Source organism: Corvus kubaryi, unplaced genomic scaffold (assembly GCF_017639235.1).
Source record: "Corvus kubaryi isolate FWS band 111438036 unplaced genomic scaffold, C.kubaryi_AGA036_p1.0 37385, whole genome shotgun sequence".
Taxonomy (NCBI): Eukaryota; Metazoa; Chordata; class Aves; order Passeriformes; family Corvidae; genus Corvus; species Corvus kubaryi.
The window spans coordinates 16,650,478-16,669,889 of NW_024581127.1; the positions used below are offsets into that span (position 1 = coordinate 16,650,478).

Consider the following 19,412-nt stretch of genomic DNA (forward strand, 5'->3'; position numbering starts at 1 on the left):
GGCATGTTTTCATTATCAAAGCTGCTATAGTCCAGGTCTGTGAGAATTAGCTGTAGCTGAAAATCCAAACAGCTAAAGCCCTGCTGCCTTTGGATTTTGAGGAAAGCAAACAGTCAAACCAGTATTTTCTATTTCTCGCCAACAGAGAGATCACAACTTAATCTGGGTGCAGCGAAAAAGGGACCTCAGTAATGGGCAGGTTTTGCATGAATGGATGTTACCTTCAGAACTTTCCACTCAAATGCTACTTTGGGAAAACTCTAAACAGCTCTACTCCAGCAATGATGCTCTGTCTCCCAAAGTGTGCCATTTTTCTTCAAAGATCTATTTAACATCATCTTGTGATAATGTCCATGAGAAAATAGTCATCTTCCACTTCTCTAGTGTTACTGCTGTTACCTTACTGCTGTCTTCTCATTTCAATTGCTTTTGTCTGAGTTACCCATGTATCGTGTTTTGTTTATGGCTCTCTGAGTTTTCTGTGGCAACAGGCTGTTGCCTGTGCTATTTTTTCTATTAATTTCTAGGGCACTAGACTCTTCATACATGACTAGGCTTTCTAAGTGTGACTGTAATAATAATAAAAATAATAATAATTCGGGATTTTATTAATACTTTTAATAATGAATAATAATTTGAGAGACAGAATCACTTAGTACAGTCTATGAAAAAAAGAAGGGGGGAAAAAGGGAAAAAAGGGAAAAAGGGCAAACAGTCGTTTCTATCTTGTATAAAATCAGGAGATTTGGGACTTTCAAGATGTCACTACAATAGGAATGAATATATTCCTGAGATCTGGAACAGGATATTCTGTACCAACTCTGGAGGACAATCTTATGACTGAATTAAAAAAAAAAAAAAAAATCACATGGACTGAAGAATGCTGGTGTTTCTTCTGAAGCAGCTTGAGTTTCAGAAATGCAGGAGGGGTCAGGGAAGAGGGATTAGAAGGCAGCAAAGTCAGAAGACAATGCTGCATCCATAACTTACAGGAACATACAATAATGTCCTAAGCACCTATTGTGCTAATGTGAGCCTGTGCTCTGTGTGTTGAATAATGTCTATATAATCATTATTTTGAAACCAGTGGAGTATCTGACAACTCAGAACAATTAAAAAGAAACCTAAGTGCTCAAGCTGGGGACAATTTTTAATACCAATAAAGGTATTAAATACCAATGAATGGTCTGTAAATGACCAAAATAAATAGACTCATATGGTTTTGGTAGGATTCTTGATTCTACAGTTCTTTTAGCTGGACAATTGCTACATTGTTGAAAACAAAATCTGTGATTTATTACTATCAGGACTGTTAGATTACAAGAATTAACTTGCTGCCCAGTTACTTAGAAACATTGCTGGTACAGGTTGAGAATCAAATAGAAATGTATAACCAAAGAACTGTCATTACACAAGAATTTTTAGCTTCTTTCAAAACTTCCTCCTTTGAGTTTCAGCCAACTAGCCGAACAACAATCAAAATTGAACTGTCAAATTCAGACAGAAAATACTGATCCTGTAAAAACTTCAGCCTGCGCCTTTAATGCAGCATGTTTTATGTTACAAATATGACAGAATATTTCAAACTGAGCATGGAGACAAAATTGCAGGAATGAGACATAATAAAGTTTTTAGCATTGATCTTATTTACAAACTTATGTACTCTGTGTATAACTGCTCTGGACGAAACATCCAAGCTCCAGAAATCATGTTTGTCAAGTATCCCATTTATACAATACTTCAGGTTGGAAAGAACCTTTAAAGGTCATCTAGTCCATCAAGTCTCTGAGCAACATGTTCCAGTTTTTCTACCCCTATGACAAAAAAAATTTCTTCTTTCTATATATCCACTTCAGTTTAGTTTAAAACCATTACCCTCCCCCATCTATTGCAACAGGCAATAAACATATTTCCCCATCTAACTTTTAGACACTCCTTAGGTACTTAAAGGCCATGGTAAGGTTCCCATAGCCTTCTCTTGTCCAGGCTGAGCAACCCCAACTCTCCCAACCTTAAACCAGAAAACAGTCTAACTGATCTGAGCCTCTCTTCAGTTTTCAGCCAGCTGTGCTTACAGAAAACCTATGTGCCAGGGCCTCTACCATATTGCATTTCAATACAAAATACAACCTGGATACCAGCTCCTTGATCCACTGAGAGAAGGCAAATCGATCTCTTCCCACCACAGCTGATCTAGGAATAAGGCTGGACATCCTCCATAACCCAAGCAGCTCCCATGATGCCCATGGAGAGCCCACAGTCCTCTAATCTAAAATGTTTTTGTTAATGGTAGTCCTTGAGCAGGGAAAGGGTTTGAAAGTGCGTAAAAATTAAGTTACACTCTTCAGCATAATTTAAGGACTTTACCCTTCTGACTCTGTGAAGATACTGATCATATGCATGGAGTGGAGGGAAAAGTGGGGTCTCTAGCTAAAAGACCAATACCTTTCCATCTACTGCAGACAGATCCTTAATACCAATGACATGGGGGTGGACTATTTCACTGAATAGAGTTGGTTATGGTCAGTAGTGTGCATACTATGGATGACCCTCTTTTATAGGGAATGAGAGTAACAAATCTGACTTCTACCCATAAATATCTAGCATTGTTCAAATCACTTGTGGGGAAGTATCCAACTAACAGAAATTTGTTTGGCGCATAAAAAAAATTGCGTAGAGAGTAGCAAAATCCTCTTGAAATCTTTCTTGAAAGAAATCAAATGGCAATTTGGTGACATTATATAATATAATTAGCTTCCTCAATTTAGACAGGAGAAAGCTGGGAAAGATCCAAGACTGCACCAGAAAACCAGCCCGTGATGGTTTGATAGCACTTAGCATAGGACCTGGAAAACATAATTTGTTGCAGTGTAGTTTTCACTTCCTCTGTGGGAATTTGAGGAGTCCCTCGCAGACTGCTTACATGAAGTGTTCTGCAGGATACATTTCTTGCTGGTTATACATCTGATTTGATCCACTGAGAGTCTGAGTACTGGACATTTTCAACCAAGAATATATTTTTAATTTCCTCCATTCACTGATGCATAACAGAATAAAATTCCCTTCATGTCAGCTACGTAAAGATGTTTTCTAAGTTTCAAATTGGGACAAAAATAACAAATAATTAGTTACACTGGATTTTCCCCCTTATACAAAACATTATAAAGCAGATGTTAGCATTTCCTTTTCAGAGAAGACTTATACTTGACATGCTTAAACAATGAATCTACCAACTCATTTACTTTTGTAGTTGCTATGAGGAAGGAAATGGGAGTAAGTATAATGAGACCCTTAGTGAAAGACATTTTGTGGTGATATATAAAACTAGGTTACAATATCACTGTTTCCTTGGGAACCCCTCATGTCTAGCAGAACTGAAAAGGAACAGATAAAAAAAGGGTATCAGAAAAATTATATTAATAACTCTGCTGGTGTCAGTACATTTAGATGACTTAGAGAAGCCACCAAAAGAAAGTATCACATACCTTTGATATGCAATTAGAATCAATTTTCATTTACAGATTTTGCAGTGAAGAACAATTTCAGCAGAAGATTGTAAACTAGGAACGGGAATCTGGTTTTTTGGAGGGTGGTGGTGAGTTCAGAATGAGGACTGAGACGAACAGGAAGGGCAGGTACCTGGAGACGCATGAATGTGAAGGTCAGAATTACAAATGAATGCTCCTTAAAAGTAATTTTTGTAAATGATCATACTACATGATAGTATGATAATTTGTTGGTTGATTATAGATTACTGTTGACATCATTACTCTGGAGTGGGTAGAGAAGTCTGTGCTGTTGAGTATGTTTTCATCAATATGTCACCTGGGTAATGTAAGTAACAGTAACAACATGAGACAATTCTGTGCAGGCTGACAGGAACATGAACAAATAATGTTTAATTTCAGAAGAATGTGAGGAATGATAGGTGGAACTGATTGTGAGAAAGGAAGGTAGAAGCATAGAATGGTCAGGTTGAACCATTTTTTCATTGGCATCAAGATAGGATGTCTTCTGCTCTGAATCTGCTCTCTCTTTTCAAAGCAAATAGCTAGATAACATATAGGGATTACAGTTAATGTCCCTGCATTTGTTTGTTTGCATTTACCCATGTAATGGTAGAGGATTTAGTGGAAACAGGGCAAATACCAAGAAGAAAAGAAAGCTCTTGAAATTCTACAGTAATGCTGAGAGCAAGTATTTGTAATTTGTGGATGAAAATTCACAGGCACATTGAAATGAAGCAGGCACTGTAAATCTAGAAAATTCAAAGGTAAATGTCCATTAGAAAGAATCTCAGACGAATGAGGCAATGCACAAAGAACTGTAGTGATTTCTTGCAACCAAAACTACAGTCTGAATACTGCTTGTGTTTATGGTTGAGGCACACCATGAAATATTATTGAACCAACAATAACCTGACAGGCTGAAATGACTACTTTCAATTGGTCTGGTTCTTTGTAATCATTCTTAGAAGTAATTGAGTGATTTCTCTTGTTCTTCACTTCCCTGGGATAAAAAGTATTTTCCAAAGGCTTCTGTACAGTTAATTCTTCCACTCAACATTCATAGATTGATAAAGAGTGCACCATCTTTGGTAATCTGATGACACATGGGTCTACATTTCCTCTTCTTTTTGACTTCGATGCCAGATTTATCTAGTGCCTGGAAGAAACAAGGAATTTGGTGAGAGCCAGCTGGCTGGAATCCAGTCGGAAAGGTGAAGGTGATGTGAACTGGAAGAGCAGAATGCTTTCAGGGCTGAATGAAAAATCATACAGCTCAGTGTCTTACACAATGGTGTACGTACAATAACAAAGGGTCTATTTTACACAATTTTACATCAAGAAATGGAACAGTCTCCCTTAGCTAAGGATGCCAGTGACGTCTTAGACAAAATTAAAATTCAATGAATATATGTGACTGATAATAGGTAGAGATTATTGTTAAGACCTGCTTTATCACAGCAAACCTCTCATGTCCTTCTGACAATCTGTTCCTCCAGAATTTGTTTCCACAAAGGAACGGTGTTTTCACCAATATTGCAGGCAAAACTCTTTAGTCAGTGAAGCTGGATCCTAGAATTTATTCTCTGTGGCAATACAGCTAATGAGGACCATAATAGGTTCAGAAAGATTACTTTTTTCCCCAGGTCTTTGCACCTGGTTATAAATTGATGCCATGGCAGATTACAAATAGCACCAGCTCCAAGACTCTATGATCTGGGGTGAGATTTCAAACTGTTCAAATTAAACCTTTTAAAATCACGTTATTATTGCTGCATACACCTAGATGTTATCCAACACTGATGTTATGTCTCATAATGTGAGAGAACAGCAAGCAGAACTCTACTGTGTCTTACAAAGTAAAAACATACAGATTTGGATTGAATTGTTTTCTTTGGCATTCTTGGATAGGGTATTTCCCATTTATTTGGTCTGAATGGCATTTTGGGTACTCTAGGATACTTTTTCCAGAAATTATTTCTTGCTACAAAATGACTCTCAGATGGGGGATTTAGAGATAGCAAAAGAGTTTTTAGAGATTTATTCCACCACTACCTGGTGTCCATGTGGGAGGAGGACTTTCTGCTCCCAGCTTCTCTCATAGGTGTCACATTCTTGCTCTTGTGGGTCAGAGGAATCTGTCCCGACAGAGGCTGGGGTAGATTTCACACCTTGCGTGGAGTGAAGGACACCCCAGCAGGACCTTATGTGGGCAGTCGTGGAGCAGCAGCTCTGTTGGGCTGGACTCGCACGGCTGAGCAGCGATGCCGTTCCGGCTCGGGAGAGCCGGAGACCGGCCCGGCGCGCAGTCCGCGGCTTCCCTGATGTTGCTCTGCGGTTCTCTGCCCGAACTGAGGACCGTGCCGTGGGGCCTTCGACGGGACGGGGATATGGGTGCTCTGCCGCCCTCCCGGGCCGCTTCCCCCTCGCCTTTCCCGCTGCCTCCATCTCCTCCTCCCGGGGCCGGCGCTCCCCCGCGCCAGATCCTCCTGCCTGGGGCTGCGCTCGGGGACCGGCCCCACCGTGCGGGTGCCCATCTCCGGCCGCCCCGCGGGCGTCGGGAGCGGCAGGAGATGCGGGAGCCGCGGCCGCGCAACATCTCCCCGCCCTCCCCCTTGCCCCCCCGCGGCCGCAGGGCTCGGTCCTCCCAGCTCGTCGCCGGCGCCTTGGCTCCTCCTTGTCCTTCGTCGCGTGATTTTTATCGCGTCCATTTTTCGTGCGAGGATAAATAAATAAATAAGGGCAGCTGCCGCCCGCCGCCCCCCGCCGCCAGCCCGCGCGGCGCCGCTAGGGGCGGCAGCCGGGCCCCGCATCGCCCCGCGCCGCTCGGCTCAGGGGAGGGAGGCGGCGGGGCGATGCGGAGCCCCCTCCCGTGACTCCGGCTCTCCGCCATGCCATGGGTTAGGCGGACTCCATCCCGCAGCCGAGAGGGCACCAGCCAAGCGAGGCGGCGCCAGGAAGCGGCGCGGTTCGGCAGAGGAGCGGCGGGAGGCGGCGGCGGCGGGAGGCGGGCGCGGCGCCCCGCGGTCCCTTCCATGGACGGCGGCGAGGAATTATGAGCCGCGGCCGGCGGCCGGGACTGGCGCTCGCCCGCTGGGGCTTCCCCTGCTGCGCGCCCTGGGGCGCCGGGGCTCCGCTCTCGTACGGCATCCCCCTCGGCCCCCCCGGCAGCCGCTGCCCCCGTCTCCTGACCCCCCGCCGCTCGCTCCGTCCTCCCTCTCCCCGCCGGGTGCTCAGGGTTGGGATAATCTCGCTCGCACCCAAACCACAGCGCTCCCGCAGCTAATCCTGCCCTCTCCCCTCACCCTCCCCACCCCGCCCCCGGCCCTTCCTCTCCTGGAGCTGCCCTCTCCCCTCCCTGCTCCCCCTGCTCGCCCCCCGGGGCCCCCTTCGTCCCCGTCCTCCCGCTGCCGCCGGCGGCCCGGCGGGTGGGTGCGAGGTCGGGGCTGCCGGGCACCCCGCCCCTCCCCGGCGGGGCCGTCATTAGGCTGCCGGTTGATTACAGGGTATTGATTTGTATGTGCTTCTCCCGGCGCCGGCGGCGGCCGCTCCCGCTGCTGCTGCTGGAGTTCGGGCAGCGCTTCCCGTAGCGGCGGCGGCAGCTCCCACCAAACATGTCGGCTCCCGCCGGGCCCCGGAGCGGCCCCGCCGCTCCTCAGCCTCCTCCGGCCCCGCAGCCCGAGATGCCGGACCTCAGCCACCTCACGGAGGAAGAGCGGAAGATCATCCTGGCCGTCATGGACCGCCAGAAGAAGGAAGAGGAGAAGGAGCAATCCGTGCTCAAGTAAGGGCGGGCGCATCCCTTTATCGTCCTCCGGGGCCCACGGCCGCGGAAGTCTCTCCCCCGGCAGGGTCAGGGCGGGAGAGAGGAGTCGGGCGGCTGGGGGAGGGCAGGGGTGCTCAGCGCCGGGCGAGTGTGGGGCACGGCGGGGGCGACCCGCGGGAGCGGGCAGAGACGGGGCAGGGCTCGGCGCCTGCCTTGGTCGCGCTCCGCGGGGCGGCTCCGGCTCCGCACGCCCCGGCGCCGGCGGGAACCAGACGCCCAACATGGCCGCACAGGTGCCGTCCTCGCCCGGCGTGTGCCATCGGGAGGACGGGGGTGGGTCGGGGCGGCGGTCGGCGCCGCCGGAGGGGGCGGACCGGCAGCATCGGGCCCCGTCCCGGGGGCGCGGCGGGCTCCGCGCTGGCGGCGGCGGCCCTGCCGGGCGGAGCGGCACCGCCGGGGCCTGGGCTCCGGCCGCCTGGCTGGGTGGGTTTGCCTCAGCCGCCATCTTCCCCCGACAACGTGTCTGCCGCCCGCCCCCGCCCCGCTGCTCTTTCCAAGCGTGAGCCCCGGCGCCGGGGGAAGCGGGACGCCCTCCGCCTGCCCGGCGCGGGCATGGGGGCAGCCCCGGCTCCGGCTCCGTCTTCGGCTCCGGCAGCGGCAGCGGCACCGGGAGCGATCCCGCTCAGCACCGGGAGCTGTCCACAGCTACCCGGCCCAGCTCAGCACCGGGAGCTGTCCGCGGCCACCCGGCCCAGCTCAGCACCGGGAGCTGTCCGCGGCCACCCGGCTGGGCACCGGGAGTGTCCGGGACAGGAGCGCGGGGCCCGGGGAGGTGCGAGCTCTCCCCGTGCGCTGAGCCCCAGCCCTGGGGGTACGCCGGTCTCCTTTGCAGGCGCGGGGGTCCCGCTGCCGTGCACAGCGTGGGTCACGCCCTTCCCCAGTCGGGCTGGCAGACACTGAGTAAAGTCGAGAAAACTATTCTCCCTCCGTGATGGAGTAACCACGCTGACTTCGAATGCCTTAGTAATAAGCAAAGCTGCTGCTGTCGTGGACATGACTTTGATGAGTGTGGTGAAGCTGAAGCATTTTTTTTGTACCAAAATTCGTGTTGTGTCTTGGACATGTTAACTGCAGCTGGCCTTTCCCACTCAGCACCTGGAAGCTGTCTTCTGGGCTTTAGTTGCTGACTTTGGAAGTCCGTTTCCAAGATTCATTGCATTATTATTAGCATCATATGAACAACTTCAAATATCATTTGTGTGACAGCTCCTAAGCGTTAAGGAGATCTCCTAAAAACATTTCAAAGTCTGTTTAAAAAGGTTTTTTGTTGGGTGAACATTCTGAAGCGTGTCAGTGTTATGTGAGCACTGGAAATAAAGTGCCATACCTTCTTTTGTCACCACATCTTAGTCTCTTGCTCTACAATTTGTTTGCTATTGGGATGCTTTTATTTTGAGACAATTTAGACTGATTTATTTTATTAAATTCTATGATATAGCAAAATAAATGCAAATGTTTGTCTAAAATTTCTGCACTCTTAAAAATCATTAACAAAGAAGGAAGTGGAAGTTCAGTTGGAAGCTGCAGGAATTCAAGGAATTAAGTTTGCATTTTAAATATATAATAATAGCATTACAATTTTAAAGAAAGCTCCTGTCAACTTTTGCTGTGGACAGTAATATTTATGATCAAATATAAAGTACAATTTCAGTACAGCACTGGGATCAGCTTGAGTGGTTAAGCCTGCAAATGAAGAATAAACTATTTTCAAGTAATGGCAAGGTAAAACTAACTTAAGAAGTGAAACAGAATTGTTTAAATTTGTAATACTCAGAATCTTGGAAGCAGACAATGGGCAAAAAAAAAGGTCTTCGTCAAATCTAAAGATAAACTTCGGGTGGGGTTTAGTTTCTCATTATGTCTCACTAAAAGGGTCCACTTGAGTTCTGTTTAAGCCGCAAGGGAGAGGGTATGGTGTAGGTTATACATAAAAGATGGCCTAAAGCAACTCTATTAGGAAAATGCTGTTGTCAATGGAATTTGAATAGATGGCCCACAATATTTTAGAGGATAGTGAGAAGTGAGCTGGTGTCAGATGAATAACTCACCAGTTTCATTTTTCTTAAAATGAAGTGTCTCCTTGAACCATCAGGTACATGTTTATTCTAAAAATATCTGTGGATTTATCAAGCACAGCCCTCCACCAAAGTCATACCATCATCTTTATGTAGATATTACTGAGTTTAATTCTCTCAAGAGATGTTTTCTTTCTGTCAAAAGAAGAGAAAGAATAAAAAAGAACCCCGCCATGTTTATATGAATGAACCACTGTTATTCCATAGAGATAAATATAGAGCTAAATCCTGCAGTCTTTGTTCAAGTGTAATTCTCCTCGAAGGCAAGCTTCTTTTGAAGTGGAAGGTATTTTTGCCTCAGCAATAAAATTGTGTCATTTCATTCCATGGAGAAATATAGCAGGATAAAAAAAAGATGCTGAAAACAAGAGTTGACATTTAGAGATATTAACACAAGAACTGTTCAAATGTTGAAGAAAGCAGCAAGCATGTATTCCCTCTATTTTTTTTTTTATAATTTATGGTGATTGAGTGTCAGTATGAATGACTAGTCCCTGGGCTCTACTTCCTTTCTCCATTCTATTTCTATCTTGTGTTTTTCAAATTCTTATGCTGTGCCCACCACTGTGGTATTTGAGCATTTTCCAAAAGAGCATTAAGTGGTGTGACTCACATCTGTAATGTGGACTATTTATTCTTTTCCTTTCACTCCCTGGGGTAAATATGTGTGGATTTAAAATAGATACATAACTTCTCCTTATGCTTGTTTTACTCTTTTTGGGGAAAGGAAATACAAATGTTATTGAGTTGTAATCTGTAGCAACTAATAGTGATCGGGTCAGCATGAATTCTTGCCAGGATCTGATGGAACATGGTGGCATGGAAAGCAGAAGCTTTTCAGATTTGCTGTCTCCTTTGGCCTGGTTTGGTCTGTGAAATATGCTGAGCTACAGTTGTGCACTGTGTTCCTGTGGTGGAGCTTCTGCTTTAAAAAGGACGGGTGGAAAACTCTGCTGCTTTGACTGTCTCTCTTCTGGAACTTTTGGGACCCTTGGAGTGCATTTTAAGTGTTATGTCCTAGGAAGGTGTCTTTTTGACAAGGTTATTGAATATATATTTTGCATAATATTTAATATGCATAATGCGTGACAGAGTGAATTTATGTCTGTACTCTGTGTGTAAGTCTTTGCTGTTTTAAGAATATTTACATATTTTCAACCTTTTTCTTTGTGGATGTTTTACTGACTTGGATAGAGCATAGAATTTTTGATGATGACTTTTCCTTTACATTATGCACATCCTTCCTCTTATAAAATCTGGTTTTGTGTGTGTGAGCTTTTTAACAGATTTTAGACAGCACAATGCCTCCATACAGACTGGTTTGTGTGATCAGTCTTGTGCTTTTTTACTTTTAATTTGTACTTTATTTCTGTATTAAATGTATTGAGAGGATGCATACAGGAAAAAAATTACAGGAGACATTAGAATGCTGCCATTATTTATAAAGACTTCTGTTTCAGCCTGTGTGATGTGCATCTACACTTTGGTACTTGAAATATCATGAGTTTCAAACTCTTTGCTGAGCAGTTCTAAAGATAAAATGCTCTCCTCATAAAGTCAGAATCATAGCTCTGAAAAGATATGTATTTTAGCTTTTCATGGGTATGGACAGTTTGGCCCAGTCGAAGACAAATTTTCCCAAGAGAAATTTTGTTATGAAATCATCCAACTTTTCATAGATTTGCAAAGCATTACAGGTTTACCATGAGGTCCTTATAAAATATATCTTTTAAAAGTGTGTGTGGATTTGTCAGCTGATTTACCTAAGGGGACAAGAAAGGTGGAAACACAGTGGGATAGCTAGAGGGTGGTGGCTCTCTGTGATCCACCAATGTCAAGTCCAGAGTGAGCTGTAGGAAGGTACAACTGACTGCAGGCTTGTGTGTGCTCAGTTACTGTGGTAGTGATTGTGCAGGCATGGTAAAAATGGGGTAGCTACACTGACTGAAACAAAATCTCTGACAAGCAAACCGTAAGGAAGCTGCACTGTGTGGGCTCTGTATGACACTGTGAGAGAGATGTGGGGCAGGATGCTCACCTGGGGAAGAGGAAGCAGTTGTGACTGCTGGCCATGAGTCACAGAAGTGTAAATATCAGACTTACAAAGCTGTTGTACTTTTTTATAAATAATTATCCTACTTCGTAAATAATCGACTCTGATTTGCACTGTCTTAAAAGCATTGTGTGTTTCGGATTTGGATTTCAGAGCTGAAGAGAAGAAAGAGAGATATGTGGTGATTATTGATTTTGCTTTTGGAAAATGGAGATATGTATAGGAATTCTTAAAGTTTATAGAGTAAGGCAAAAGTATTTGCTTTTGACTAAATAGTAAACTAGGACTCCAGGCAATGTTAGTTAAGTTATGCTTCCATAACTTTGCACTGCATTTTCTCTGAATTTGGAGTGCTGATTAGAACAGTTTGTTGCTACACCACTCATTATTTTGCTCTTGTTTCTGTGCATTATAAAATAAAATGTGGTCAAAGTGACTCTAATAAGTTTATGCAGTATGAAATAAATGATAGTGGAAGTTGCACAGATATACATATAGTTTCCTGCCCTGCCATGTCCTCTTTCCTTCCTCCTGCCTCATTCTGCTCCCTAATAATATTCTTTATCGTCTCCCCTTTCTTTTAATAATTTGTACTGCTTTTTGGGCCTCTCTCAAAATTGTCATTATTCCTTGCTCTTCACTCTTATCATATGCTTTGACATTTTATACTGTAGATAATACTTGTCAGTTTGTTATGGCTTGTACCATTTGCTCTTACAGAAGACTCAGTGTTTACAATTGTTCTCTAAAGAACCTAACACACTTTCAGGCACTGTCTACAAATGATTAAAGTAATACTTCCTCTTAGTGACTAAGCAGAATATATTTGGAGATTATACAGAGTGGCAATTACAATAATTATTTGGCTTGATAATGTTTATGTTGAGTAAAGTTTTAGAAGACTGCAGTAGTGCTGGTGTTCCCACATTCAAGAAGTACTGGTAGGATGGCTTGGGTGTAGAAAGGCTTGACATCATATGGGGCTGAGAAATCATAAAACAGATACAGGATTTAGTTAACAAAGAACGCCCAAAAAAGACATTCAACACATGACAGTATGTGCTTTTTGTAATCTTGTCAAATAAATACCTTTCTGCACTTAGTTGGAAAAGAAAAGAGAAGAAAACATTTAATTTTACATCTAAAGGATGAGTGGAGATCATAATTTTAAGGTGCTGGGACTGTATCCTAGAAAGCAGTGACTGAAATGCAGTGGTCTCTGGAGATGAGGTTAGGGGACTGAATGGTCCATTCTGGGTTTTGTCTGCATGCATCTCTGAGCTGGGTAACATCTAAATAACTGAGAATGTCAAATAATTGATTTTTCCATTGAACCAGTGGCTAATTAGTGTATATATTGTAAGTGTCAAAATACACAGAAGTGATAGGTTACTGCAGAACTGGTGTAAAATGTGTTTTTACCCTGCCAGTGAAGTTTTAAAATACTTGCAACACATTCAAGGTTTCATAATAGGGAGGAAGAAGTAAAATTATAGCTTGAACTTGGAATTTTAGTCCAGTGGAATGGGATTTTCTTTAGCTTAATGCCACCTTTCACCCTTTTGCTTTAGTGGCTTTCTTCAAGTTACGTTGTCATATTTACAGTCAGTCAGAATGCTAGGGCAGTTTCTAAGACCATTAGGCCAGCCTTTTCCAAGAAGAATTATTTTAGTGTGATCTTTCCTTTTCCCCCAACATCTTCACCGATGATGCTTTTTTGACAGAAACTTGGGGAGATAAAACCCCAAGAAACACAAAAAGTGATGACTTCTGATCTCATCTATACCTGTTTTACTGCAAGAGATGTTATACATTGAGCTTTGAGGTGGGGATGATTTTTTAAGTTAAGTTTAGATCACATGGGCTGTTTTAATCACGTCTTACTATATCAAGGTTAATAGCTACAATTTACCATAGACAACCTAATCTCTCTAAGAGTGGGCAAGTCTTTCTTTTAATTTAAACTCGCCAGCAGGAAGAATGTCTTGAAGTACTAATTGTCTAAAAAAGGCATTCAAAAGCAGTCATTGTCCAAAGTTATTAGTGTTATAAACCTGAAGTTCATATTGACCAATATTGTTTTCAATGCTTACTGAGCTTAGATCTCTTTTGCAGGACTTCATGGTGTAACAGGAGGAACTGTTGCATCCTTGAAGTAACTTTCTGTTGAGGGTATGTTATAGTTTATCAATAAAAACAGTTTGCACCAAATCTGGTAATGCATTTGTAAACCCCAGTAACTTCATCTCAGGAGTTATTATACTTCTGGTGATACAGTAACATTGAAAAATCAGTGCTGTGCTGAAGAGCTGCTTCTGCAAGATATCATGTGGTGACTCTGTCCTCGTGTAGTTTCTCCAAGCTATGGTCTTGAATCTGCAAAGGGGTCAGTAAGGATTGAGACTATAAGAGTTAATGTAACAATAAGATTGTACAGGGGAATAGCAGTGCATTTGAGAAGCAAATACATGTAATTTTTGAAGAGTAAGTGTTCAAAGCAATTTCTGCTGTTTTCTGTTATTGAAGGTGGAAGGCAGTTCTTTTATAGGCCTGAATTTAAGTATCAGCTGTCATCATATTACATGCTTGCAGAGTGGTCTCAGTTGCATTTTGATAAAGAAATCAAATTCATGCATTTTGATAGGGGAAAAGTAATACTCATAATAATTAACTTCATGTATCTATATCTTTTGGAGGTTTTAAGTTTTGATGTGAGGCCTGAGGCCATAAAGAATATCTTTGATTTAGACTTTAAAATCTTTTATTAAAAATTTGGTGAGATATCCTGTCTGTTCTACAAGGAATTAGCAAGAGTTGAACTTGTGTTTCGAACAAGTCTGAGTGCTTCTATTTAGAAAATTCTTAAGAAAATCTTTAAATAACACATGAAACCTATTTTCTTTGTTTACTCTCTATGGGGTTGGTTCTTCCTTCTTAAATCTTATATGAGGTTGCTTAAATACTTCCTGATGACCTATTCTTTATTTGACATTAATATTTTTAAGGTGAAGCATTTCTTATAGCAAATGTAATATTGCATTTGTACACAGAATATTTAACAGGTCATAGCATTGCTAGGTATTCGATATAATGTGGCATTTTGGTTCTGTGTATTTTTGAGGGCAGACTTTCTTTAGAATGTGTACTATCTTAAGCATATGAAGAACATAAAATGCTTTCACCTTTGAATAAAATTGTGAGTTAGAAGCAGTCAACCTGTTTTGGAAAATGTTTTACAACCATCTTTCATATAACTTTTCAGAAATGAGTACTCCAGTGTGTTAGCAAGAAGTCTTTTTCCATATAGTGTTTATCTAACTCTTGGTTTATACATTTTTCTGATTACAGAAAGGATGAGTGAGAAGCAATGCTTTTAAAGCTGTTTAAAACCCAGAGAACACATAGAATAATAGAAAACATTGCTGGTTGGGACTTCAACAGGTCTTGCAATTCATCCTTTGCCTCAAGGCATGACCGACTCTTAAGATAGCAGTTCCTGACACTTACTTGTCTAAACTAGTGATTTGCAATTGTGAGACCCCACCTAACCAGTGAAGTAAGTAGCGTTCATGGCCAAGGCAAGGGCACATAGCAGATGATGCACTGAATTCAAGACACTCATCTCTGCAAGAGCTGTGTTGCCTGTGTAGCAGAAGGTGAAGAGTGGGCCAAGCAGATCTTAGGGTAAAGCTCTCGTATACAGTATGAAAATTTTACATTTTTTCAAATGATAGGTTACTACTGAAAGGTATGAGAATAATGACTCCACTACTGACTCAGTCAGGGATGGAGATTTCTTGAATTCCCTGGATAATTTGTCTCAGTTACTCAAAGTCCTTATCCTTACCCCTGTAATTTTCCCCTTACTGTTAAACCCAAATCTCTTTCCTGCCATTTGCTAGTTGCTCTGTCCCCAATGGAAATGCAATACAGTCTGTTATTTTTCTGTATGCAGCAACCTTTTCTGTATTTCACAAATGTGATCATAGCTCCTCCTGTATATTCTCATCATTCCTTTCTGTAAACTCAACAGGTTATATTTTTTGACTGATTTTTTTGAAACACAGTGTCCAAACCCAGACACATATTCCAAACAGAAGTGTATGGGGAGAGCATGGGGATAAAACTGTGTCTTGCACAGAACCCTTTCCTTGTAAAGACAGTGTCACATGTGTTTGGGGTTTTTGTTGTGATATAGCACTTACGGATTCATGGTCAGCTTGTGATCTACTACCCCTTCACCATGCTTTTCTGCAGAAGTCTTGTTGGATCAGTCATTCCTCATATTGTATTTTGAATTTGATTACTTCAGCTATGCACAGTGTTTGTCTTTAGTGCCACTGAGTTGTATCCTGTCTGTATCAGATGCCTCCTTATGAATTTTGCATTTGAGTACTTAAATAAAATGCACAACAGCCCTTGGAGCAAGAATGAGGACTTGCCTCTAGATAGGGAGTATCCTAATCACAGAGGTATTTAGGCTTTCTCTTGCCCGTCCATACATTTGAATTCCTGACTGCACAATTTTATGCCTTCATTGTTAGGATGCAGAATAAACTTTTCCAGTGTTGCCCATAACTTGTTCATTTGGGAAGAGAGAGCTGTGTTCAAATCTCTTCCTGATAAAGGAGGTCTTTCACCAACGTGAAAATACATGGCTGCTCTATTATTGTAAGGGAAACAGTTGCATCCGCTGCCATATTTATTCACTAGATGCAAGGTGTTGGTTGATTTACAAAAAATTTGACAAAAATGTGAGGTCCCAAGAATATGTAATTACTAGGGGTTCAATGAAAATAAGAAGATGGGTAATGGAAGGGATTGTCTCCTGACTGGAAAAGTTGACTCACACCATTCTACATACCAAGGAGTTCTTCTAAGGGAGAACCAACATTGGCATCAAAATAAATCCATCCTGAGGTGTGAGTCCTCACGAAATCAGTCTTCTTTAAGTTCAGAAACCCACAGTTTGGTTAATGAAAATCATTGCCTCAGTTTTGGTATCTTTTTCCCATGCTACATCATTTAGAGCTTAAATTATGCTATTTGACCCCAGAAATTCTTTGGGATTCTTCTGACAAGATCTGAATACCTACAGAAGAAGACATCCATGTCTGAAATCGCTTATATTCAATTTGAAGCAAATGGAAATAAAGAGGTGCCTTTAGGATGTGATCCATCTCATCTTAAATTAGACATTTCAAATAGGCCAGATGAATTGCAGAGCCTATTTCTGGCTGTGGACTTAAAAAGAAGATAGAGCGAATATGTCAGATGTAGAGGTCTATCTCACAGACTTCTGGAAGTAGGTAAGTTGAGTCTGCCCTGCAGAATTCTGCCTTTGAGAGTAACTCTTTACTCTTCAGTCTTATAAGAATGCCATGGACATTTTCCCTGCTGGCACTGACATTGATGGTTCCCTAGAAGCTGTTTGTCAATCTGCATATTTTGCTTATATTTCTATCAATTATTAATTAGGGTATGCTCATTTATCTATAACTTTACTATTTGAGACTCACTGCTGGGAACCTGAGTATGCTTCCCTTCTAGACTGTGGTTATTCTTAGGATTTGGTATATTTTTTATACTGAATTCAGAAAGCCTTTGAAGAATGAGATCTAAAGGAAGACCTTGGAATACAAAATCTTTCCAGCATGTGGGATTAAGCATGCCCATCATCAAAAGAACATTGCAAAGAAAACCTTCCTATGCCATTCACCAATAAGAATGATTAACAGATATTTTAAGGTAGAATGTCATAGATGAAGCTAGTCAGATTGCTAGATGGGAAGTTACAAAAAGGGTTTGTCTACTACTTGTAGGCTTAAAACAATGTAACATTTAAGACCCAAAGAAAGCTCTATAAACTCAGTTTGAGAGTTTCTTTCCTTAACTCACACACCATCTCTCTTTTACTATGTGTTGTTTTAATGGTATTTGTTTAGGTACTGTGTATTTACAAGTTGATATGTCACTTTTGATGGTAGTCTGTTAAAAACATACTGTTGTCTTGCTATGCCTTCTGAATTCAGCATTTTCTTGCTTTAAAAGTCTGGATAAAGAGGTATCTATGGAATATGCTGTATGGTATTGAAATCAAATATATTTTTGCTGAATCAGACCCTAAGACAGTTTGGGAGCATGGGTTTTGATTCAGCATGCTTTCCTTAATTTGGCTAGTCATTGTGATTATGATTCATTTCATTCTGTGTAACCGACTGCTGCACAGTGAGTGACAGCTAAACCATATATTATCTAACAGCTAGAAAAATAGCATCACTGTTACGTTATAAGGCTGAGGATTATGCTTTTGTCAAACGTGTTTTCTACTAAAGTTAAAATGCTTCAGGAAAATCTTGCTTTTTTTCAAACTACTTCTAATGTTACAGTAATGAAGTGATGAAATACCACAGTAAACACTATGAACTGTTTAAAATTAAGAACTCAATTTTATTTTATGGATAGAATGAAGCAGCTTGTTCTGGTTTTTATTAATGTGTTGGCTTTTTGGATTGGTAGTAAGATTATGCCTGTTGATACTTTGATGATAGTCTGATTTACATATAAATAGTAAGCTAAGGAGGAGCTAACTTTAAGTGAATGGTAAATATTTCTCAAGTGTTGGTACTACTTCCATGCTAATACATATCACATCGGAAGATATTTCAAGTGAAGCAGTAATTTTAATTATTTTGTAAAACTTTCCCAAAGATTCCACCAGTTTTTAAAGTTAAGCAAAATCCCAGTATGACTGAAAGAAAACTGTATTTTTACATAGTATCCCTATTTCTTTAAAAAAAGGGTATCTTCCAATTATTAAAAATATATATCAAAAAATCCATATGTATTTTTTTTCTGCCCTCTTTATGGTTCATCTGTAAAATTGCAATAGAGGGTGCTCTGAAGGCACTAGGCCAAGAAAAGGTGCTTTCAGGTTAGAGTACAGAGAAAGCACTTGTTATTTGAAAGCCTTGAATTCTTCTGTCTGCTTGATATCTGAAAATGCAGGTGGCCAAAGCTGAATGGAATTTAATGGGCTATAGCTGAGCACTAATGTACATTTACGTATTTTGAATTTATTTAGACGTGATTGGAAGATAAATGTTTTTAGCTGCTATGTAGAGTTTACATGAACATGTCTTCTGCAGAATTTGCAGAGTATTCTTGTCTAAAATTTGGTCTGAGTTGTATATTCCTGAGCTTTCTATAACATATTCTCATGTATAGAAGAAAGCTTTATTTGGAGAAAGACAAAATAAACATTTAGTTACATTTTTAACTTTTAGTATGAAAGGTCGTATTTGTTCTGCACAAACAAGAGTGATAAAAATTATAGAATTAGTTCATGATAACACTGTGTCCTAATGTAATGTCTCAGATATAAATAACTATTTCTTAACTCAGTAAGACCAGTTACTTACAAGTAAGAAGTTTGTTTATTAAAAGGAATACGAGTTAAAATAGTGCCTTTGCTTAGATTTATAATTTTGGCTAATAAAATGTTAGTGGTCAAAACCATTCACTGAATCTGGAGTTTCACTAGGAAACTAAGTCATAGTTCCATAGGCAATGATCACGTGGTCATTATAATAAGTAAAAGCATTGATGTATGTTTTTTCTTGTTATTATTGAAATAATTAAATGATATATTCCTAATTTTGTTCTTAGGTTAAATAAGAAAGAGCAGTTTAGAATTGGTAACATGTTTTGTCACTCTTCATAGCCACAAGGATTTTCTTTGATAAGGGCTTAGGAGTGTTCTATTATAGTAATCCACAAAAAATTTGTATTTCAAAGGGAGTGCTGGTCCTAACATGAATAAGACTAAGCATGATGACCTATTTTAAAACATCTCTTGCCTCCCATTGGGACTGCTGGATTTTGAGCAAAGCTGCCCATAAGAAAGATGTTGGTTTGTGTTAAAAGAGGGAAATTGCCATTAAATATCTTCT

At 41.5% G+C, this 19,412-nt stretch overlaps 1 protein-coding gene across 35 annotated transcripts in view; it reads left to right on the forward strand.

Annotated features, from left to right (window-relative positions):
• The first annotated feature begins 6,857 nt into the window (after positions 1-6,857).
• Positions 6,858-19,412, forward strand: part of RIMS2 (regulating synaptic membrane exocytosis 2) — a 452,323-nt gene continuing 439,768 nt past the window's right edge. For 8 of the 35 annotated variants that reach the window (XM_042036188.1, XM_042036189.1, XM_042036190.1 and 5 more), the window contains exon 1: positions 6,863-7,290. In XM_042036188.1, coding sequence (XP_041892122.1) covers positions 7,121-7,290 — 170 coding nt within the window. In that variant the 5' untranslated portion in view covers positions 6,863-7,120. Of the gene's footprint in view, positions 7,291-19,412 lie in introns of all 35 variants that reach the window. The other 27 variants (XM_042036192.1, XM_042036198.1, XM_042036203.1 and 24 more) reach the window with 8 other exon arrangements.